The sequence below is a fragment of the Nycticebus coucang genome, chromosome 18, assembly GCF_027406575.1.
Source record: "Nycticebus coucang isolate mNycCou1 chromosome 18, mNycCou1.pri, whole genome shotgun sequence".
NCBI lineage: Eukaryota > Metazoa > Chordata > Mammalia > Primates > Lorisidae > Nycticebus > Nycticebus coucang.
Genome location: NC_069797.1, coordinates 38,893,613 through 38,917,909, shown reverse-complemented (window position 1 = coordinate 38,917,909; position 24,297 = coordinate 38,893,613). Strand labels below are relative to the sequence as shown.

Genomic DNA, 24,297 nt, shown 5'->3' with positions numbered 1-24,297 from the left:
GGCGGGTTCAAACCCAGCCCCGGCCAAACTGCAACCAAAAAATAGCCGGGCATTGTGGCGGGCGCCTGTAGTCCCAGCTGCCTGGGAGGCTGAGGCAGGAGAATTGCCTAAGCCCAGGAGTTGGAGGTTGCTGTGAGCCGTGTGACGCCACGGCACTCTACCAAGGGTGATAAAGTGAGACTCTGTCTCTACAAAAAAAAAAAAAAAAAAAGAAGTTCTACTGTGGATAAATGCTACAAAGAAATCTTTTGTGAAAAGAAGAGTCAATCTATGTGGCCAACTTCATTATCTTATTTTTAAAAGTCCTCACAATCACCTCAGCCCTCAATAACCACCACCTTGATTGGTCGGCAGCTATCAAGATGGAGGCAAGACCCTCCATCAGGCAAAAGATGACAGCTCACTAAAGGCTCAGATGATCATCAGCATTTTTTAAAGCAACAAAGAATTTTTAAATTAAGGTACGCAGGTTGTTATTTTAGACACGATGTTATTGCATATTTAATAGACTATAGGATAATATCTACATAAGTTTTATATGCACTGGGAAACCAGAAAATTCATGTGACTTGTGAGATTCACTTTATTTATTTATTTTTTTTTTATTTTTGCCATTTTATTTTTGTATGTGTACACATTTGCTTAAACTTAGTGAATTTCTAGGCCAGGTTCAGGTAATTGAAGGGACTTTATAAGTAGTTTATATTGTCTAGATCCAAGGTATGCTGTAAACAGAGTCTGGAGCAAAATGGGAAATAACATCTTTCTAAAGATAGGCTTAGAAATTCTAATCCAGTATGTTAAGATGTTTCCTTTTTCTGGTAGCACAGCTGACTGATACCTGGCTACAAGGCCAGCATTCACTGGTATAGCCAAAAATATAGGATACAGACTACCAAAAACAAGACCAGTCAGTCCACTCCGGGTTACGGTACAGGTTTCACAGTTTAGTTCACCTGTAGTCAAAGGTAAAGTTACAAAACTTCTGTAAGCTATATCTGTTGTCAGAAACGGAAGCACTGCCATTGGTAACCCAGCGGCAATACGAGCTTTTGTCACATTCAACATGCGTCGAAAAAGACTGTTTGATATTAGGCCACAAAGAGCAGCATTAAGTCCGACATATACTGATCCATGTTCAAGTAAATTCCTTTCTGTTTCTGGAAGCTGGTTAATTTTTCCCGTTATGGTAATGAAATGTGTTTCATTTTCCTTAGCATCATCTATTTTATGATTTTCCATCTTGAGCCTTATGCTCTCCTTCTCTCAGGAGCCGCGGCCACCTCCGATTTTCCTCAGCTACGCCCGGGTTTCACTGCAACCTTTGTCCTACTCTCCTGGGCGCAGCCATCTTTGGTTGACACGTCGTGAGATTCACTTTATTGCAGCCGTCTGGAACAGAATCTACAGTATCTCCCAGGCATGCCTATAATATAACAATAGGCTAAGTTGTATGATGAAAGGAAACCCAGAATGCAAGGGGGCTGAAAGAAGGGGCACCTAACTCAGCCTGTGGAGTCAGGGCAAGCTTCCTGAAGCTGTTGATTCAAGCTGCGCCCTGAAGGATGAATAAGAAGACAGAGGGCTAGGAAGGGTGTACCAGGCTAAGGCGACAGTGTGCACAAATGCATGGAATTGCAAGAGAACATGGCACGTTCTGGTCCAGCGTTCTTCTGTTATGGATGAGGAACTTGAACCCCAGAAAAGGCAAGGAGACTTCCCCAATGTCACCTAGCTAATTAGCACCAGCACCAGGGTTTGTACCCAAGGCTTCCATCTCCTTTGCATTCCCTTCCTGCCGTGCCACAGTGCCTTAGTTTTGTAGCCAGAGGAGACTGCATGTTGTTGAGATTCCAGACAACTTTGAAGATGAGCTGCATGGGTGTGGGGGCTGGCTCTGAGGCCTCCATGCTACCCCAGGCTGGAGCAGAGCCAGGAATTTGGAAGTTTCCAAGGCTGAGCTGCCCAGCTCACCCCAAGGAAGCCCCGGCCTCAAGCCACTCACCTGTACCTGGTTTAATCATTAACTCCAAGTTCACAGGGCTGGATCTGGAATGCACAGGACCTGGGGAGCAGGCTGGGTCTCCAGGGAGCTAAGAGAAAGATGGCTCTTGAGGTGAGAGGGCACCAAAGTCTAGAATGGGCTTTTTCATTCTTAAATGGATCAATCCCCTGGGCTGAGGAACAAGGGTGTTCGCTGTTACTTTTAATTTTGTTGGTGTTTACACAATATCTTGTTAGCTTGATTTCAGGATTCCCATTCAATGTTGGTAGCAGACTGTGCTTCTTTCTGCCCCAGCCCTCACCCTATCTGGTGAGTATTTACTCACGCACCCACCCTACTAAACTTCGACCCCCTGGAGGGTGGGACTCAGTCTTCATCTCAGCATTTTCTGTTCCTGGCACAGTCTGGCATGTAGCTGGTGTTCATTAAATATTTGCTGATTGATTGAATAAATGAGACTCTAAATCTGTCTAAAAGTGTTCCAAAGCACTTGCCCTGCCCCCCACCCCGGTCTTTTTTAATGAAAAGAAATGGAAACTGATTTTGCTTAAAAAAATTCACAAACATCTCTTGATATACTTCTGTGGTATCACAAAATACAGCATCATGATGAGGCCCACTAGTCAAAAAGGTTCTGGAAGGTTCTTAAAGGTCTGATCTTCTCCACATTTGTCCCTCAGTGTTCAGAAGGCTGCAGAGCTTACTTAAGGTTGCTTCGGCATTCTTGGGAGAGAGGTGCTATTCAAGCATGAGGTGATATTTTATTGAGGAAATGAAAATCTCAAGGAGGGCAAATTCCACCAGCATAATAAAGGTAACTGCCCCTTATAATTTCCGAAAGCGGCAGCCTGGCATCGGAAAGACCGTGTTATCAGCAGCATTGCTAAGCCCTGGGAATGCACCTTGAAAAGGATTTCTGGATTCCACTAAAGAAAACTTCCACTGAAAAATGAAGTGCTGATGGCAGCAAGATTCCTTTTTCTCTCTGCTGAACTCAAGTGTCCTGATCTGTAAAGGAGAGATCGTCATCTCTTCTTCACAAGGTGCTTGTCAGGATCAATTGCAAGGGTGACATACCAAGTCCTCGGTGCCTAGGAGATGGTTGGTCATAGTGCAAATGTCTTCTGTCTCTTCGAAGTAAGAATCCTGCGGCTCGGCGCCTGTGGCTCGGGCAGCTAAGGCGTTAGCCACATACATCTGAGCTGGCGGGTTTGAATCCAGCCCGGGCCGGCCAAACAACAATGACGGCTGCAACCAAAAAATAGCCAGGCATTGTGGTAGGCACTTGTAGTCCCAGCTACTTGGGAGGCGGAGGCAGGAGAGTCGTTTGAGCCCTGGAGTTGGAGGTTGCTGTGAGCTGTGACGCCACGGCACTCTACCCAGGGCGACAGCTTGAGGCTCTATGTCAAAAGACAAAAAAAAAAAAAAAAAAAAAAGAATCCCGAACCTATACAGATTTTGCTCTTCCAAGCCACGTGTCTGGTGCCCAGTGATTCCGAGTCTGGGCTGGAAGGGAAAGAGTCAGTCTGCTGAATGCCAGCTTAAAGCGGAAACATTTGCCTATAATGTTGGTATAGCCAGCACTGGAATATGCTGAGAGAAGAAACTTCCCTGGGACAATCAGTTGCTCTCCTAGAAAAGCCATCTTGGAATTGGAGTGGAGCCATAAAGGCTGACTCTTATGCTAGCAAATTCTGTATCAGACCAGGGTCCTGGATATTCTGGGGAAATTGGCCAAAGTCAGGGAGTCTCCTTCTGTAGCAGCTTCTGGGTCCTTTTTCACTTGCAGGTTGAGGGCATATAATACAACTAGTTTACATTCAGCTGTATCTAGCTGCTTAAAGTTCTCAGAGTTCTGTAAAAACTCTTTAAAGTTCTAGCACTCCGTCAGGAGACATATTAACTTAGGGAGGACCCCAGGCTTAAATTCCTGCAGCTTCCCACCTGCCCAAGGGATTGGGAGACTCTGAGCCGCTCTAGCCACCTGATTTCGTCCTCCTTTTCTTTTTCCTTTCTCTCCCAAGTCCTAAAAAATGAGATGAAATGAGAAGTAAATTGCCATGGGAGATCCTCTCCTGGGGCAAATTTCCTGTCTTTGCTTATGGGCACGGAGACCCTGAGTAGAGAGGCCAGTTGCAGGGCACTCTCCCAGAACCAGCCCTGGGGTGACAGGTGCAGGCAGGATCGACTCTTTCATGGGGAAGGGGGTGGAGGTGGGGGAAGAGAAGGGGTTGAAAAGAGGAGGAGGAAGATTGTGTAGGAGACCCCAAGGGGTGCCCCTGTTCCTCTACTCCGCCCTAGCCCGAAACTGTCAGTCTACCAAATGAGAGAGAGAGAGAGAGAGAGGGGTGGGAGTAGGGAGAAAGAGACAGAGAGGGGGAAATCAAAGAAAATTGCAAAAGTCAATGGCCTGGAACTCGAGGCAGCTCAGCAACTGCAGTGTGACTTTGATTCCCCTATCATAACCCTGAATTAAAAATTCAGGCAATTATCTGCATGGCTTCCTTCTGATTAGAATGAGCTGGAGCCTCATTAATGCACCAGCACAGAGGAAAGCCATTAGGGTCTGTGAAATGGAATGTTTCTCTGAGAACAGGTTCCGCTTGATGTAGAATACCCAGCAAAAAGAAATTTCACACATTTTTGAGCTCAGAGTCACAGGACGGCACCCTGCTTCAGGGCCGCAGACCCTGCCACCACAGTCGTCCCTTCTCAGTTGGCTCTGGGTGAAAGCCACCTTTGTTTGCCAGGCTCTCTGTGGCACCTCCATCCACTGCAATTTTGTGGAGGAAGGATGAGGGGGTCAAGGGCAGCGCCCCTTGCTTGGTCCTAAGACATTGCATCAGCCTGGAGCCTCAGCCTCAAGGTCCTTGAGCTATGAGGAGAACCAGAAGCTCATGGGAATTCTGTGTCCTCCTTTGCTAGAAGAATTAGAAAGAAGCTTGCCAAGGACAGGGAAGGTGCTAGATTCCAGAAAAAGAACAAAGTGTCTGAATATCCCCCCGGTCTTGGTATTTTCCTGATCCATGTGGTGAGCTGGGCATTCCAAGATGGTCCAGGCAGGATCTGGTGAAGCTCAGCCAGCCTTGGGGGCTTGTTGCTTAAGAGAGGGTGAAGGGAGTGGAGGGAGGGTGATTGATGGGTCCACACCTAGGGTGTGTCTTGGAAGGGTGCAGGTGAAGTTTACTAAGTGTAGAGTATAAGGGTTTGAACACAATAATTAAGAAAATGCCATGAAGGCTATGTTAACTAGTTCCGTGAAAATATTTCATACTGTACATGGAACCAGCACATTGTACCTCATGATCGCATTATTGTACACAGCTATGATTTAATAAAATAAGAAAAAAAAAGAGAGGGTGAAGGGGGTTGGAGGAAAGGAGGCATCTGTTATTCATGGTCCAGTGCATCCTTTCTTCACCCTTTATTCTAGAGCAGTGGTTCTCAACCTTCCTAATGCCACGACCCTTAATACAGTTTCTCGTGTTGTGGTGACCCCCAACCATATGTGGTCACCACAACCTGAGAAACTGTATTAAAGGGTCGTGGCATTAGGAAGGTTGAGAAGCAACTGTTCTAGAGGCTCTGAGATTCCAGAAATGCACATCTACCGCCCAGTCCCTATATGGGTGGACATCCCTATGACATGTAGCATTTGGAATCTCTCATGTAACCCCCCTTTGGGGTTTCTAGGGGCAATTTTCCTCCCCAAATGTCAGTATTGCTTACGGGGAAACACAAGAATGGTTTTTCAAACAACGACTTTTGCAGCCTAGTCAATGCATCCCTTGGGAGAGTTGATTTTTACCCTCCTTTGTTTAAATTTTCTTCCAGCTGGTAGGTAGGACTTGAGTTCCCCCATTTCAGACATCTCAAAATTCCTCTAATATAGAGATTTGGGGACATAAAACATTAATCCTTGGGATAAGTAACATAAATAATCTCTTTAGGAGCAAAGCCAATATTATATGATGAGAATTGAAAAAGATGAAGTTTTTTTGTAGGTAGAGATGAGAACTGGTTACACTTAATAGGATGCCCACCAGTAAAATGTTATTCTTCAAACTGTTAGAGTAAGCCACGGTCTTCTTCTGGCATCCTCGTTAACTATTCAGTGTTAAGAACCAGGGCTAAGTGTCCGTGTAAATCTGTAAACACCAGGAGACCTAGTTAAGCATAATGGAGCTGATTTATTAATGTTACTCGTCTAATTTGCATCAACAGCGCCCCCTACTGCACATGAACAAAACTGGGCTAAAACTTTAGGTTTTCAAAAGTGTTTTCAGCCACATCCTCCGTTAGCAGGGCACATTCCTGGTCACCAGGGAGTTTTTATGAAGCACGTTTCAATACTGCAGACAGGTTTATGGGTGAAGGCTCCTAGACTTTACCTCATTCTCCAACACAAACAAAATGCTCAGTGATTCAATCATGCTTTTTGTGGACTCTGAGTGTCCCTGGACCAACGTTCAACGAAGTCAGATGCACTTGAAAATTACTGGTGACTTCAAATGATTCCATGTAAAGAGCTGACTTAAAGGCACCCTAAGTCTTGAGGTGGCGAGATTATCTCTTTCAGCTCGCCAGCTGGCATGGGTGTGAAAAAAGTCGGTCAAAGGTCAGGAATGTGGGCCTTCCAGAGACAGAAGGTACTCCAAAGCTCCATGGCCATTGGAAATGATCAAATTTCAGCTTTTAGTACCTTAGCACCATTCACTGCATTGCTCAATATTTTAAACATAGGCTCTCTTTCCAAGGAAAGAGAAACTTGTCATTCCTAATTTATTTAACAAATATTTTTCATGCCACTATTATGTGCTAGACATGGTTCTAAGAGCCATAGCATGGAGCATTAAGCAGTCTGTGTTCTTAGGGAGCAGGTATTCTAGTAGGGGACACAGATAATACAGAGAAAGGTCTACAGGGACATCCAGGGAGTAAGCGCTGTAACTGAACAACTGTGGGCAAGGGGTAGAGAGTGCTGGAAATGGCCTGGGAGGGCTCCCCCAAAAGCACAATGGCAAACCTTTCTTTTTTTGAGACAGTCTCACTTTGTCACCCTTGGTAGAGTGCCGTGGCGTCATAGCTCATAGCAACCTCTAACTCTTGGGTTCAAGCAATTCTGTCACCTTAGCCTCCCAAGTAGCTGGGACTACAGGTGCGTGGCTATTTTTAGAGGTGGGGTCTTGCTCTTGCTCAAGCTGGTCTTGAACCTATGAGCTCAGGCAATCCACCCGCCTCGGCCTCCCAGAGTGCCAGAATTACAAGTGTGAGACATCACCTGGCCTGGAAAACTTTCTATTCTGTGCTGATGACCTACTTTCTTTCTCTCTTTGAAAACTAGATTGCCTCTTCAATTAAACAACCCCATTAACTTTCTCCCTACTTCAACTTTCCCTTCAGATCATCTCTGCTCCAGCTTCTTCATCTTGCAAAGATATTTGATTAGATCTTTGATTATAATCTCCTTGAGGTCAGGGAGATCTTATTTTTGAGACAGTCTCAAGTTGTCACCCTGGGTAGAGTACCACGGCATCATAGCCCCCAGCAACCTCCAACTCTTGGGCTCAAGCAATCCATCTGTCTTGACCTCCCAGCGTGCTAGGATGACAGGCATGAGCCACCATGCCCAGCCAGCTTCCCTTTCTTTGGCTTGCTACCAGAGTGGAGGGAAAGGAAATGAACATTTCTACTATGCACCAGAAACATGAACATAATACTTCATTTAATCTCCACAAAATTCCTGCCTTCTCTGTCTGTATTTCTTGTCCCCATTTTATAAATGAGGAAAGTGAGGCTCAGTTTTTTCAAAGGCATATGACTGCTGAGTGGTGGAAGTGGGATTTGAACTCTGATCTACCATGATATCCTGCACACTTCCCACTCTGGAGTATGGTATGGAGTGGGTGTTCAGTAAATGTTGTCAATGGGTAGTGAGTTTACAAGGAAGGGATGAGCTCTCTTCCTCAGTCATGGAAAAGAAGTGGTTCAACTCCCATGCTTGCTGGATTAAAACTCTTTATGCCCACTAGGTGACAATGAGCACTTCACTTCCCCTTCCTCAGGTTCATAATCCCTCTCTGTAAGCTGAAGCTAGACCAGATGACCTCCAGGTCTCTCCCAGTCTTGACATTCTAAGGAATTGTCTTCTGCAAGGGGCATAGATGGGTATGAATGGGGAGGAGTCAAGTGACTTCACTGCATCGGAGATCTAACTCTGGTTTTTAATTAGGAGGCAGAGATCAAAACATCACAGTTTGTTCCCTTAAAATTCAAAACATATAATTGTGTGCGGAACCAGCACATTGTACCCCATGATTGCATTAATGTACACAGCTATGATTTAATAGAAAAAAATTCAAAACATATACAAACACCTATACAAAACATACAAAACACGTACATGTGCTGGGCCCTGGTGTGTTGAGGATACAGAGATAAAAATTTTAAAACATCGTCCTCATCCTGTAATACATATAAAGAGAAAGATACGATAACAGATGATTGCAACTAATAATAGTGGCTAACATTTTACATGGAACTCACTCTTTGGCAGAAATTGTTCTGAGCACTTTATATCCTTTAGCTCACTTTGGTCTTCCCAATGATTAGATGAGGGTAGTATCATCATTCCTACTTCACTAGTGAGTAAACTGAGGCACACAGAGGTGTTTATGTCAAAGGGGTATTGTGAGCATTGAAAAGTGTTGATGAGATCAGAAATGTAGAAATATTAATAGGTAGATGCTGCAGTGAAGTCATATTATTCCCTGGTGACTTTGTCCCTCTGATACTTTGTGTTATTTTTACAGCCACATACACCCAGGGGGAGGGGAGGGATTTTTTTGTAGGTAGCAGAGAAGGCTCTAGAGCAGTTGTTTCTTTTTCTTTTTTTTTTTGGCCGGGGCTGGGTTTGAACCCACCACTTCCGGCATATGGGGCTAGCGCCCTACTCCTTTGAGCCACAGGTCAGCAGTTGTTTTTCAACTTTTTTTTTTTTTTATCTCATAGCACACTTGAGCCTATAGTTAAACTTCCACAACACACTTAAATTATGTTTATAAAAAAAAAAAAGAGTAAAAAGAAAAAATATGCTTACTTTGAACTTCCTTTGAAAATATTTTAATTAACGATCTTCACAAATTTTTGCAGCACACCTAAAACCTTCTCACAGCACAACAGTGTTGAAAATCACTGCTTTAGAGTTTTGAAGCTTAAAATTCACGACCGTGAAGTAACTGAGGACATAGAATAAACTAGGTGAGTTAGAACCAGTTTAACTGCCACCGGGGGAATGCAGAGAGTGAGAGGGGAAAGAGGCACGCATAGACCTTCTGGAGAAACCGATCCAATATGTCCCATGCCCCATTAGAGCTGGGTGTTTGACAAGTTCTGGGGATCCGGCCCCAGAGCAGGAATGGCCTGTGTGTGTGTTAGATGTGCGTGTCTGAAATGGCCCTGGCGAGTTTGTTCCCTGAGCACCGACGGGACAAGAGAAGAGAAGTGCTCTGAGATTGAGAGCAGATGGAAGGAGGAGAGGTCTGAACCCGCAGGTGCAGACGGAAGAATCAAAGTCCATCTTCCTAGGAGCAGCGGGGAAGAAAAAGAGCCAACCAGAGCTGAAGGGCCCATTCGAATGAGAAGGAGGAAGAATGCGGCCTGGAGGGAAAGATGGCCCAGGACTGTACAGGGAGAGGATGTCTGGTGGCCGCTAGAAGAGACAGTGGAACAAAAGGCCAGAATAGAAGCTCCTTGAGGCAGGGATCTCTGTCTGCTTAGTTTCCTGCTCCATCCTGGGAGCCCAGGTCAGCTAATAGGGGATGGATCAGTATTTTTTAAATGAATGACATTAAGCAGGCTGCCTCTGGAATCAGGCCTTTGGTTTTAAAGCTCAGCCTTGCCTCTTACTAGCTATGTAATTCCTGGGTAAGTCTCCCACTGTCTCTGTATTCATCTGCAAAATGAGGAAGGAAATAATACAGATCAGTACTGATTTGAGATTAAAAAGGAAAAAGAACAAATGCATCTGAGGGTTTCAACGTCTAGCATGGTGGGAGGGCTTGCTAAGCATCTGCTTTGGGTGTTACCAGCTGCCACTGCCCTACGTCCTTACCCTGCTCTTTGGCACTACATGAGGACTCCAGAGTTGGCTAAGACCAAGTTCCCAGCACCTTACTACAATGGGGTTTCCTCATAGAAATTCAGCAAAGAGCTTTAAAAGGAAGTCACTTTTCTAGCGCAGTTGATTTTGTAGGGTGACATTCATATTCAAGAACAGTGCAAGCCTGCAAAAATGAGGTGTCCTAGGGACCCTTGCTAGCATCTTAATTTAACTGTTTTCTCCTGTGTAAGCATGTTTGCCCAGAGAACAACTTACCTCTCACTTTACTCACTGTTCTAGAAAAGCCCAGCCCTCCAAGTGAGTTATCCTTTGCAAGTGCTGCCAAATAAAGCGCGACTTTGTAGCAAAGAGGAAGAGTCTAGTAAAAAGATCTCTGTCCCTCTCCTTTCCCTTATTTCCTCCCCCACAAATGGTCTCTGGGATTTCCTGAGAAAATTCAGTCCAAAGAGTTTTCTTTCTTTCTTTCTTTTTTATTTTTTTTCTTGAAACAGAGCCTCAAGCTGTCATCCTGGGTAGAGTGCCGTGGCATCACATCTTACTCCAACAGCAACCTCCAACTCCTGGGCTTAAGTGATTCTCCTGCCTCTGCCTCCCAACTAGCTGGGACTACAGGCACCTGCCACAACGCCCGGCTATTTTTTGGTTGCGGCGTCATTGTTGTTTGGCGGGCCTGGGCTGGATTCGAACCTGCCAGCTCAGGTGTATGTGGCTGGCGCCTTAGCTGCTTGAACCACAGGCGCCGAGCCCAGAGAGTTTTATTTCTTGTTAAGATAGGCTCTCCTGCAGGGGAGTGATAAATACTACCATTAATTTTTTTTTTGGATTTTTGGCCGGGGCTAGGTTTGAACCCGCCACCTCTGGCATGTGGGACCGGCGCCCTACTCCATGAGCCACAGGCACCGCCACTACCATTAATTTTTTATTTGAAAGATATTATTTGGGTTTGCCTGGCTCCCCACTCATTTAAATGTCATTAGGGTGACCAACCTTCCTATTTGTCTGGGACTGTGCCCATTTTTTTCACTGAATACATACCCTCAGTCCTGGACAAATAAAAATGCCCTGAGTGTCCTGGACAAACCCCAAATGCCAATGACAAATCAAGTAGACTTGTCAGCCTAAGGGAGTGCTGGGAGCTTTTTTTTTTTCTTTTTTAATAGAAAAGGAAATTTACTCCTTTGAAATCAGAAGAGTGCACTATCTAGGGGGAAAAAACGAAACCAATTCAACTGCTGCCTCTCAGTGTACTTTGCACACTCAGAATTGGCAAGACTGGCCCTGAAGACCTTGCAAAGGGAGAAACACCTTGCCTGGATATGCCTTATGTGACAATGAGGCAATAGGAGGGTAGAAAGGAGAGGACTGTCCCAAATAGGGCCAAGTGACAAGGCTGTAGACCTTTGTCTTGGCCTCCTTCCCTGAAGTCCCTTGCTTTTGGCCAGAATCCAGACCCCCTCACTGCACCCCTGCTGGCTATACAGGGCAGGCCTGTGTTCCTGCTTCACCAGGTCTGTGGGACCCTGAGATTTGTCCCCAGGCAAAGGAGCAGCCCCTTACATGGGGGTTCCTTTCAGGATACACAGCGTGGCCCCGAGCCTCTGTGTGTGGCCCCTTCCCTCCGACTCAGTGTCATGCTGTGTTTGCGGCATCCTCAGACCACATGGAGTGGGCTCACTGCGTGCAGAATGGAGTTTCTGGTCACAGAGAAAGCAGCACAGCTTGTTCTGCTCCTCGTGGGCGAGTGCGAGGGCCCAGCAGGGCTGCAGACATTTGGCTGTTCAGGTCGATTCCTCAGGCTGCAGAGCTCCTTCCACAGACTCCCCAGCTGGCTAGAGTCTTTCAGCCCCGCTTCTCACCCCGTCTCCCTGTGCCTCATCCCGGCCACAGCAGAAAAGAATATTCCTTAGCCTCACCTTTCCTGAGAGCCCTAAAGGAGAGTCCTTTCAGACACAGGAGTCAGAAAAACATTACTCCTTAGGAATTGATTCCTTCTTTCCCTGGCCACAGTGGGCAGAGCTGGCCAAACAGCTTGTGGGCTCAGTGCAAAATGAAATTTCAGAGTCCTGGCCAGGAGTAGGGAAGTCAGTGTCCCCTTTCATAGACTTTCTGTCCCAACCCACTGTGGGTAGGTGACCCCTCAGGGGTTGCAAGGCATGTGTTTGGTACCTGAATCAGTGCACGTCAGGCTCCTGCCAGATCTGCAGCCAAAGATGTCCTGGCACTGTCACCCAGACTGGGGTGGCTACCACCTTGCCCTGCCCCGGGTCACCACGGGACACACACCTGACTCGTGTCCTATCCCGTGTCCATTCCCAGGTCCCCATGGGGGAAGTAAGTGGTGGCAGGGTGCTGGCCTCCTTCTGCCAATATGATCTGGTCTTCCCCTGGATGGAGGGTGGGCTGGGGAAGGGGAGACCAGGTGAGAGCAGTCCTTGGAGGCAGGGAGGGAGGAGGTAATAGGAGTGCCGGTGAGCCAGGCACTAAGCCCCCAGAGCATGCCGCTGTTGTGTTGCCAGAGTTCAGTTATGAAACACAGATTCAAGGATAAAATACTTAATTGTAAAATGGCAACCTCAGAGCATCAGCTCCTTCTGAGAGCAGGGCCTTGTGTGACTGCACCCTCTGTCGACATGTAAAGGTGGCCTGGATAGGGGGGATTTGCAGCTCACCATGCTTCTGTCTTCTCAGAGCCCAAATTAATGACTTGTTTTAAAAACTGTGGGGTGCCCAGGGCCTGCATGGCACATTTCAGCCTGCTCTAGTCCTGATCTCCAGATTTCTCAGCATTCTGCTGCTTTTGACTTTGGTTTCCCATTGTCTCGTTTATATGCTAGAAGGATATACAATTATAAATAGCTTCAAATCCTTTATCAAATGAGACAGGTAATAAGTTTTAAAAGGTAATTTTCTCTCCCTTGACTTGACTTTGGTCCTCAATTTAAGGAAATCATTTTTTTGCAGTGCAATGAAAATATCTGTATCACCATAGCTCCTCTGTTTAATTGTGAGGATGTTGGAAAATGCTGGATAAAATACACTGTGATTCACCACTGGCAAATCGTGTGTATGAAATTGTTTTCCAGTGGTGATGGCTTTTAATGGAGCCATTTGTGCCCTCCCTGCTGATCTCCTGTGTAAACATTTTAAAGACAGCTGGCCAGAGCATCCATTACAGCAACAATGAGCAGTTCCCATATTAGTTAACTATTGCCGCAAACTTAGCAGCATAAACAACAAACATTGATTATCTTATAGTGTCTGAGGGTCACAAGTCTGGGAGCAGATTTGCACTGGGAGGTTCTGGCTCTTGTAAGATTGCAGTCAAGATATTGGCTGGGCTGCAGTCATCTGAAGGTTCAACTGGGGCTGGAGGTTTAAGATGGCTCACCCACATGGCTGTTAGCCAGAGGACTCAGTTCCTCATCATGAGGACCTCTTCAGAGACTGCCTGAGTGTCCTTGTGACACGAGGATTAGCTTCCCCTGGAACAAGTGAGAGAGTAACAGGAAAGCCAAAGCATATTTTAAGAACCCATCTCTTGCCACCATTTACTCCATATTCTATTTGTTAGAAGCAAATCATTAAGTCCAGCCTACATAGAATGGGAGGCGAGTTAGGGGTTTTGGAGGAAGGCGAGTTAGCCTTTTGGAGGAAACATATTTTAAAACTACAGTTTCCCAAAACATTAAGTGAGTGAACCACAGATGAATTTCCACAAAGGCTGATTCTATAATAGCATAGTAGGAAATGTTTGAGCTTTGGGCCAAATCTGAATTTGACCCTTACCAATTTGTGGGATCTAGGCAAAAAGATCATCTCTAAACCTTAATTTCTTCATCTGTAAAATGAAGACAAGAATAGTTAGTTCTTTCAGAGAGTTACAGTATCTAAATGAGAAGGGTTAGAATCAACTCGTATGGGGCCTGATGCTTTTTACAATCTAACAGGGCACTCTTTAAGAAAACAGAATGCAGAATCACAATATGTCAGGTACAAACTAAACATTTATTTATAAACAGAAATGACAAAAAACATGCATTTTAACAAGCAACAAAGACTACAAATATCACAAAACCCAGAGAAATAACAATTGCAAAATTAAATACCTAAATATACCTCTTTGAAATTCTTTCTTTCCTACATTTTGACCGCAAGCCTTTTAATTACTCCTCAAAATGACAAAGATTTTGCAATATTTTCCATAGCCTTAAAAGAAAGATAACTCAATCTTTCCTTAGCATAGCTCACCTAAATTTGGTTTTGATTATTGGGAGCTTATCATTCAGCTTCACAACTCATTACTTGTAATGTCATGGACATTTTTAAGGGTTATTGTCAAATCTCGGCAAACCTCTATCGGGTTTCTTTGAGATAGGTACTCAGGGCATTTCAAGCGCTCTTGTGTGGCCAGTTGGTGACACCTATGGCAGAAGGTGAAAATCCTTCCTGTAAATCCTCCCTTGGCACCAGGCGAGTGTGTGCAGGGACCTGGGCTGTAGTAGCTGCTCAATTAACAGGAGAAATTTGGAGACAATCTTCATCTTTCTGCTCCATTGTCTCAGGCAGAGTCCAGGATTTCCCATCCTCATTTCATCTTCCTCCTTCTCGAGGAGCCTATCGGGGTCCCTGAGAAGGCAGTGATAAAAATACACCCCTTGTTATGATGCAGTGGCTATAACACTGGACTCGGAATAAAAAACACCTAGGTTTGAATCCTTTGTCAGTTATCAGCCGTGTGACTGTGGGCACATTACCCAGCCTGTGACTCAGTTTCCTCATCTCTGAGATGGGCACAGCTGTGCCAGCCTCACAGTCATAGAGAGCATTAAAAAGGCTTTGAAAACTGTGAAGCAATTTTACTAAGGTAAAGTATTTTTATTCTGCTACCTGGAAGAATTATCAAAGAGTGATGAGGAATCAGATTGGACACCATCCAATGTCTGTGAGCATCTCAAGTTTTTTGTTCTCTGTGACCTAAAGGAATTGGAAATTCAAATTGAGCTTTAATCAAATTTGGTCTAAAGACCAGGATAGCAAAATTGTCCATGATTTCCACAAGAATGTATTGAACCCCAGATGTTAGATATAATTTGTGCTAAGATAGGAATTCAAAGACAGATAAGTCACAGTCCTGGCCCTTCAGGGAAGGGAGTGCAGGTGGTTGGAAGCTCAGGTGGGGTGTCTGGAGGTGGGCTGAGCTCCTGAGCCTGCCAAGTTTATAACCTGGTCCTTCGTGTCTCTTTCTGCAAAAGGACACAGCTAACTGTAGGAGGGAGCATGGGAACAAATGAGTTAAAGCCTACAGCTCTTGAGGAACACTTGGGCAGGTGTCTGACAAAACCAGCAGAGGGTTGAAAAGGAGCCCCTCAGAGACGGGCTGTTCTCCTTGGGGAATTTTCAGGAAGCTTTGAAGGTGCCGCCAGAACCAGGGAGGCTGCCCCATCCTAGAGGTGCATTCACTTGTCATTTACTCCTCTACATGGGCTCTGGAGCACCACTCTCAAAAATGTGTCCCCCACTCGGCCACCCCTGGGTAAAGGAAGACTGACAGAGGAAGGGAGGGAATCGGTAAATTAAGAAGGTCCCTGGGAGTGAGTGACTTACAGACACAACGGAGTCTCCCGAGTTTCTCCCCTTAAAGCATAAATATTTCCAACTAAGATCACAGACTCCCTCATCATAAAATCAATGAAACCACAAAGGAAAATGATCTCCTGCATGACTGCCCCAGAGATATCTCAAATGGAATCCTTTCCTCTCTTGCAGAAACAACTGTTCTGGGGTTGAAATCCAGGCACTGCTATGGAGAATTTGAGGCAAAGAGGACATCAGTTGGGTTGGGTGTGTTCTATCTTGTACTTATAGACTTTAGAACAGAAGTTGGGGGGGGGGTCTGTGGTGGGTCTGTGCAACCCCTACAGCAGCATGGGAATTTTTCTTAAAGTCAGAAGACCTGAGTTCAAAATCTACTCCTCAGATCACAGACTGAGTGTTTCTGGGCAAAGTAGACTCTCACCAAGCCCAGTTTCCTCATCTAGCAAAAGAAGGCTGATAATATAAGGTATGTTTGCCCTGCTGGGAAGGCAACAAGCTCAAAAGAGATCTGTCTATGCAAATATTTTGTAAACCATAAAGGTCTTGATAAATAATAGGTTTTATTATCAAAACATGAAAGTACTGATCGTACTAATGTACTGGTGAAAACTCTTTATATAGTAAGTGACTGAAAACCCAACTCAGACTGGCTTAAACAAGGAGATATTTTGACTTTGGTAATGGAAAGGGCTGACGGCAGACCAACTCAGGTGAAGATGAGAATCATACAATTCACCAAGGGCTGGCTTCTCCCTTCTTGTTCTGCCTTCTGTGGGGTTGAATTGGGTTTCGTCTTCCAGCTTTATGAGGTCCTTGTGGTCACAGATGCCCAGGGTGACTAAAAGTCTCATGTCTTTGCTAGATGCCATCCAGGGAAAGAGAGTGCCTCTTTCCAGAAACTTCTGTTGCAGAGAGATGGAGAGAGGAGTAAGGAATGTTTTTTTTTTTCCAGACTTAGCACCTGATCAAATTTCATCAGCTTTCTTCACACAGCCAGGGGATGCTGAGGGGCTTAAGAGAATTGAGGCTCATCTCTGGATTTGGGGGCATGATTGGGAGGCCAACCAAACCACGTTTGGAGGAGACTACTCTATCAGAAGACTGAGAAGACTCTGGGTAGCAAAAACAACATATATCCAGCACAGTCCACTGCGTTTAGCCGCTCAGTGTCCACACTCAGCTCCATCTCCATCCACATACCTCAGAAATATCCACCCTCTATACGGAGCACAGTCAACCTCTTTCCCTCCAAGAGATAAGCCACAGTTTCATCTAGTTCTTGTTCTCTGGGTGATGCACAGTTCTCATAAATGGAGTTCTTACTGGTCCTATAAGGTCCATTGAGGCTAAATGGTAAATTTAATCAGCACAGATGCGCTCAGTAGATGGCAGTGGAGAGAGGACAGGGTAACTGCAGTGGGAAAAGGAAAGTATAGAACAACTTACAATGATCACTGGTCCATAACCCATATCGGACTTTGCCAGAAATGGTGCTACCACTGGTGTCTACCAGACAGACACGGTGCCCAGCAGTCAGTATATGGGCTCCCCCATTTCTGCCCTCTGGAAGGCTCCCCTCGGTCCACTGCCCTCTCTGGGCCCTAATTATCTCTGTGAGAAAACCTATATGATGTACATACTGAGGAGGATACCCCCTTCTGGGAGCTGTACTGTTTCAGCAGCTCGCTGCCTGCTGATGTGAGTTTGGGAGCCTAGAAATTGCCATCCCAGACCATTGTGGGCCGGACTTGAAGTTTCTTCGACAGAATGATACTCTTAAAAAGTTAATGAGATTCTGGTCTATTTGTTTCTGGCTAATGTTGGAGTACCAGGAGTCAGAGATCTTATCGTATCATAGTCTTTGAAATAAGAACTTCCCTGGGAATCGCCATGTCCTAGTGTTAAACCCAGGTGCCCTGGCCTTCTCCTCATCCTTTCGGTTTAATGCTTTTATCATGGCCTCAACTTGAGAAAAGCCGAAGCAATAGGCGGCGTGGGGATGTCTCAAACATTCCCATTCCTCACAGTAACAACATAACTGTTAGGAGTAACATTTAGTGATTGCTTATTATGGGGTAGGCACAGTTCTAAAGGCTTTCTGTGTACCAACTTGCTTAATCCTTGTGAGACAGGATCTGTTATCATCTGTAATTTGGAGAAGCTATTCATGGAGCAATAAAGCAATCTGCTCTAAAGTGTCAGAATGAAGACTCAGCCCCAAGCAGTCTGGGTCCACCATCCTCATGGAGTTCTAACCACTGCCCTATGACGCTCACAGTCTGCATCCAGCTGCATCTTTCCAAGGGCAGTGTTGGCTTTTTGTTCAAGGTATAACAGGACATGCTTGGCAGGGCTCTCTCTCACTGACCTTAAATTTATTTCCTGTTTACTTCTCATGTTCCTACCTTCTGTTAACTTTAATTTGAGGGTGGGGAATTGAACTATACCTGTACTTTTAGACAACCATAACTGCAGACTATTGTCAAAAAAGAGAATTCTTAGCAAGCCTATTCTCTTCCCTCTCTTGGTTTTGGATGGGTCAGTTTCAGTCTGATCTTATGTTTTTCTTGGAAGACTTTATTGAAGAAGTTATCTGCACACTCTAAAATCCAAAACTTTTTCTACAATATTCTTTCATGTTAAAGCCTCAGGAAGCAAATGGTCTAGTGTTTACTAGGCAACAAGTTAACCAACTGTTTACTATAACTTAACAAAGAATCCCTAAGCTATCAGATATCAATTCTTTCCCTTCATTCAAACGCCTTTGCTTAGTCTTACAACACCGTACTCTGGTATTACTTTCTGCAACAGTTGGAATCTTTTGGTTGCAACTCAGACTAACTTGAATAAAAAATAAATGTATTAGAAGGCTACCAGGGGTTCAAAGAATTGACAGGAGGCTGGAAAGACTGGCTGGGAAACCCTAGCAGCCATCTCCTCAAAGAAGTTGCACAGTTGGTGCTGGTCAGGGTGGGATGGTGCTCTGGCCAATCCCTGATAATTTGTTCTTTGCTCAAGATTCTAATCCCAGGGAAGGAAAATCCAATTGGGTCACCTGCCCACCTCTCTGCTAGGAGCAGGTAGGACAAGAAGAATAGGCCTAGGCAATTCCCATGAAGGAAACTAAGGTGCTATTAGGGATGGGAAATGAGTATAAGATGGTCCAAATCCAAAAAGTTTATCTCATCCTTAGTAATGTTGGTCACATGGCACTGTAGTTTGTTATTGCAATTCACTCATGGCAGTTGGATCAAGATGAGAATGAGTTGGACAGAGGCCTAGGAGAAATCAAATAGGTAGTAAGACTTAGACTCTTAGGGGTTAAAATACAACAGGACAAAATTTTGCTTTGATTAATGTTATTTTTATTTATTTATTTAGGTATTTGTGTCTAAGGGGCAAATACAAACGCATTTAGCTGCCAGGATGGCATTGTGTTCTCAGAAGTTAGTGATTTACTCCCTTACTCATTCACCCATTTAATGAGTCACTCAAACATTTATCAAGCAGTTTTTTGGTCTTGGGTACTGTCTAGGAGCTAAGGAGATACAAACATAGATGACATAATCTCTGTTCTCAGGTGGCAATGTGTGGTAGAAATACTTCAGTCTGCCTAGAAGGAGCCGTTCAGTGTGAATGCTGCGCAGTCAAATACATGAGGTCTGACAATTAAGTCCGCAGACTTCCCCCTGTCATTAATGTTGGCGACAGTGTACAAACAGCTCTGTAAGATTTCATAACTGTTGTCTATCAGCGTCTCACAGTTGTGTACATGTTGCTGTGTGGTGGCATCTTGCAGTAGCGTTCATTATTGTTGTTGTGTGTTTTTGTGCGCTGTTGGAAGAATGTTGGAGCTTGAATTAGAGCAATAAATAAAAACCAAATTTCTTGTTAAATTTGGCAAGTGTGGAAGTGAGATGAGGGGCATGAAATCAGTTTATGGGGATAAGGGCATGAAGAAAAGGCAGTTCAGTGTATGAATGGATTAAACTTTTTTCTTTTCTTCTTTTTCCCCCCCCCCCCCCGATATAGAGTCTCACTCTGTTGCCCTGGGTAGAGTGCTGTGGTGTCATAGCTCACAGTAACCTCGAACGCTTAGGTTCCAATAATCCTCTTGCCTCAGCCTCTCGAATAGCTGGGACCACAGGTGCCCACCACAACACCCAGTTAAGCCATAACAATCTTGAAGCACAATCAAGAGCTGGAAGGATCATACTACCTACCACGTCTCATTGTAAAGCTATAGTAACTGAGATGGTATTTTGACCCCTGGAAAGACAGACTAATAGAATGGAGAATCTAGACACAGACCGACACATATACGCCATTCGATTTATGACAAAGATAATATTTCAGAGCAGTATTTACCTTTTTTGTGTCTGACTTATTTCATTTAGTATACTGTCTTCAAAATTTATCCAAGGTGTAGCATGTTTCAGAATTTCATTCCTTTAAAAGGCTGGATAATATCCCATTGTGTGGCGATACCGTCTTCACATTTGTCTATTGATGGGCATTTGGGTTGTTCTTACCTTTTGGTTATCCTGAATATTGCTGATATGAACTATGGTGTACAAATATCTCTTCAATTCCATGCTTTCAATTGTTTTGGGTATATATCCAGAAGGAGAATTGCTAGATCATATTATAATTCCGTGCTTAATTTTTTGAGGAGCCACCATACCATTTCTACAATGTGGCTGCAACCATTTTACATTCTCATCAGCAATGCACAAGTCTCCAATTGCTCCACATCCTCGCCAACACTTTTTCTTTCTCTCTCTCATAGCCATCCTAATGACTGTGATCTAGTTTTTCAAATTTATTTTTTTTAGTGCTAAATGAATGTTTCATGCTGGCTTATTGTGGTCACCGGTCACTATCTATACTATGAAACTTAACAATTAGCATTTAATAGGTGGTTGTCCTGTGCTAGGCATTGAACTAGATTCTTTATATTTTATTGAGATATACATGGACAAAAATGCATAAATCATAAATGTGTAGATTGATGAGTTTTGAAAAACTGAATACACTCAGGGTGGCACCTGTGGCTCAAAGTGGTAGGGTGCCGATCCCATATGCTGAAGGTGGCAGGTTCAAACCCAGCCCCGGCCAAAACCCACAAAAAAAAAAAAAAAAAAAAAAAAAAAAGAAAAGAAAAAGTGAATACCACTCATGTAACCAGTACCTAGCTCAAAAGCTAAAACCTTACCAGCTCCCCAGATGACCCTCTGGTGCCCTCTCCCAGGTCTACCCAGCCCCTCACTATTTACTCACTAAAGGGAAAGTAAAGATAACTAATAACTTTAAGCCCATAGATCATTTTTGCCTATTTTTGAATTTTATATAAATGGAATCACAGAATATAAAATCTTTTGTGTACTGCTTTTTTTTTTTTATTGAGACAGAGTTTCACTATGTCACCCTAGGTAGAGTGCTGTGGAGTCACAGCTCACAGCAACCTCAAATTCTTGGGCTCAAGCGATTCTCTTGACGCAGCCTCAGAAGAGGCTGGGACTACAGGTGCCTGCTACAATGCCTGGCTATTTTTCGGTTGTAGTTGTCATTGTTTGGCAGGCCCAGGCTGGATTCGAACCTGCCAACTCTGGTGTATGTGGCTGGTGCCTTAGCCCCTTGAGCCACAGGCGCTGAGCCTGCCTTGTGCTTTTAAATTGCATTTCTTTGATAGTGAAATATCAAAGGATGAAATATCAAATAGTGAAATTAAGCATTATTTTTACATCTTTATGAGTCACATGAATATATTCTTTTGTGCAGTGTATGTTCAAATATTTTGCCCAATTTTCTATTGTGACATCTTTTCGTCTTTTCCTTCTTAATTGTGAAAGTTCTTTACATAGTCTAAAAATGAGTCCTTTGTGTACTGTGTATTGAAAATGTCTTTTCTCACTTACGGTTAGTGGTGTCTTTTAATAAACAGAAGTCTTAAATTTTAATTAGTCTGATTTATTGTTTTGTCCAAATGGCTAATAGCTTTTGTGTCCTTCGTAAGAACCTGCCTTCCTACATGGTTCTGAAGACATTTTATGTTTTATTCTAGAATATTTATTTGTTTTTCTTTTATATTTGCTATAAGACATGTAATTCAGATGAATTAATTTTTACATAGGTGTGAGGTAGGGATTTAAGATTCATTTTTTTTGTTGTTGTTGTACATAGATAGCTAACTAAAAGATAATAGTATTGTGAATTTAGCCCAGTCCAAACATTAACTCCTTTTTGAAATAGTCCCACAGAATCCCTATTAGATTTAATTAATTAATTGATTATTTTAAATTAATTAAATAAACATTTTTTACACATCTAGTATTTGCTGGTTCAACCAGGTTGGTAAAAGAAGTCTTCTTTGAGGAGTAACGTTTGAGCTCAGACCTAATTAATAAAATGAAGCCGGCCATAAGGAGATTTGAAGAAGAACATCCCAGGAAGGGGCAACGGATAGACAGGTAAAGTTCGATATGTTCAAGGAAAAACCAGAGGCCAGTACTTCTGGCATGTAATGCCCAAGATGATGTGAAGTAGAAGATATTTTTATGAATGTCAGATCAAAAGAAAGAGAACTAGACTGGTATCACCAGAAGACAAGGGAGAAACACTTTCAAAGTTCTGATGGAAAATGTTTTTCAACCTAGAATTCTATACCCAGCTGAACTATGTACCGGTAGTGAGGGCAGACCACAGATAACTCACATGTACAAGAATTTGGGAATTTTGCCTATTAAGCAGCTTTTCTTAGTATTTTTCCATAGATATCTACTCCAATAAGAGAAAGACAAAAAGAGGAAATAGAAGCCTATGCAAAAGAACAATGAAGTGATGGGCCACAGTGAAAGCCGAGCATCATCTCTGGAGAACAACAGGTTCAAAATGGAGCAGATCTGAAAGATATTTTTGATGTATTTTTAACTTCTACTTGTGCCTCCTCCAATTTTTTTCCCATAATGTTTCTCAAGTGAACTTGGTAAAGTTTTAGGTTACCTTGCCTCCTCAGTTTAAAATCTTTCAATGATCCTATTAATTTCAGAATAAAAGCCAACTCCCAAGTGGTACAAAAGGCTCTTTGTCATTGACCTCTGCAACCTCTTCTGTCTCACCTCTCACCACTCTTATTGACCACTTACACTTTTGGCTCTGATCATTGATCCTTTTATATCTTTTTTTTTTGAGACAGAGTGTCACCATGTCACCCTTAGTAGAGTGCTGTGGCATCACAGCTCACAGCAACCTCAATCTCTTGGGCTTAAGTGATTCTCTTGCCTCAACCTCCCAAGTTGTTGGGACTACAGGCACCCGTCACAATGCCTGGCTATTTTTCTTTTTTGTTGCAGTTGTCATTGTTGTTTAGCTGGCCTGGCCGGATTCAAACTCACCACCCTTAGTGCATGTGGCCGTCCCTATAATCACTGTGCTACGGGTGCCAAGCCCCTTTTATAGACTTCTTAAAGCTACTTACCATATCAGAAATATTGCTATTTTCTCTCTGCAAGGAAACACTTCTTCCTTTCCTTTTGGTAGATTCTTCTTTGTCTTTCAAATCTTATTATCTCAGGAAACTTCCCTTAACCACCTTGTGCTCACCTGTCACTCACTGCTAGCATAAGTCCCCTTGGTTGGACCTCCTTGGCTTCCCCATATTATTCTCCTCTAGTATTATTCTGTCTCTGCTTAATTATTGATCTGCTCTCTTCATTTGATTATAATCTCCTTGAAACTAGAGAATGCATTTTAATCATTATCGAAGTTTTTATAATGGCTAAATACCCCCACTTCTCGGTGGTTAGACTGCTTAGGTTAAAAACTCAGCTGCAACGCTTGCTATGTCATCTGAGTAACTCCCCAAGTCTCAGTTCTCTGACTTGCAAAATGACGTGGTATTTTCATCTGTATGTAGTACCTGGAACACAAAAGTTGCTCAGTAATGTGTGTGGAGTGAATCCATACACATAGGCAGATTTCCTGGGGGTAGGAATCTCTCAGTGGAGGAGAAATGATGACTCACTTCAATCCTTCTTGATTCCCACCCTCCCTTTCCAAGTAGGAGTGCTTAGCTTCCTCTAGGACCATTATGCCATGAAGGTGGTGAGCAAGATGTGAAAAATGCAGGCTCTTTTCCTTTTCAAGGAATGCAGGATATCTCACAGAGCAAAAATGTCCAACTCACGTCATCGCCTGACCATTCTTATGAGACTATCTAAACAGGATGTTACTTTAGGACCCAAGTTTTCCTAAGTGGGGGTATGTTAATTAAGGATCACTGAGGGGAAACAAAGGGATCATGTACCCATTCTGCAGATGGGGAACCTCATGATCATCTTTGAACAACTTAGACAACTTGTCAGGAATCTACTAGGAAGAGTCCCTGGCCCCCCACTGTCCCCTATCCCCCAGCTAAGGCAGGGACACAGTGACATGGGGCAAACCAGGGAGCAGAGGGTTCACTGTTAAGACTTTTGGATCTTAAAGAGATTATCATACTGTAGTTGCTGTGATTGTGTTGTAATAATTGCTGGCTTGTTTCATGTTGCTCTGAGTCTTTTGATCCATTCAAGCA

At 43.8% G+C, this 24,297-nt stretch overlaps 1 protein-coding gene across 1 annotated transcript; it reads right to left on the bottom strand.

Annotated features, from left to right (window-relative positions):
* Positions 1 to 611: 611 nt before the first annotated feature.
* LOC128569828 (transmembrane protein 126A-like) lies at positions 612 to 1,350 on the bottom strand. Its single transcript, XM_053568395.1, has one exon. The coding sequence runs from the start codon at positions 1,240 to 1,242 to the stop codon at positions 649 to 651; it is 594 nt and encodes a 197-aa protein (XP_053424370.1). The 5' UTR covers positions 1,243 to 1,350; the 3' UTR covers positions 612 to 648.
* Positions 1,351 to 24,297: the final 22,947 nt, after the last annotated feature.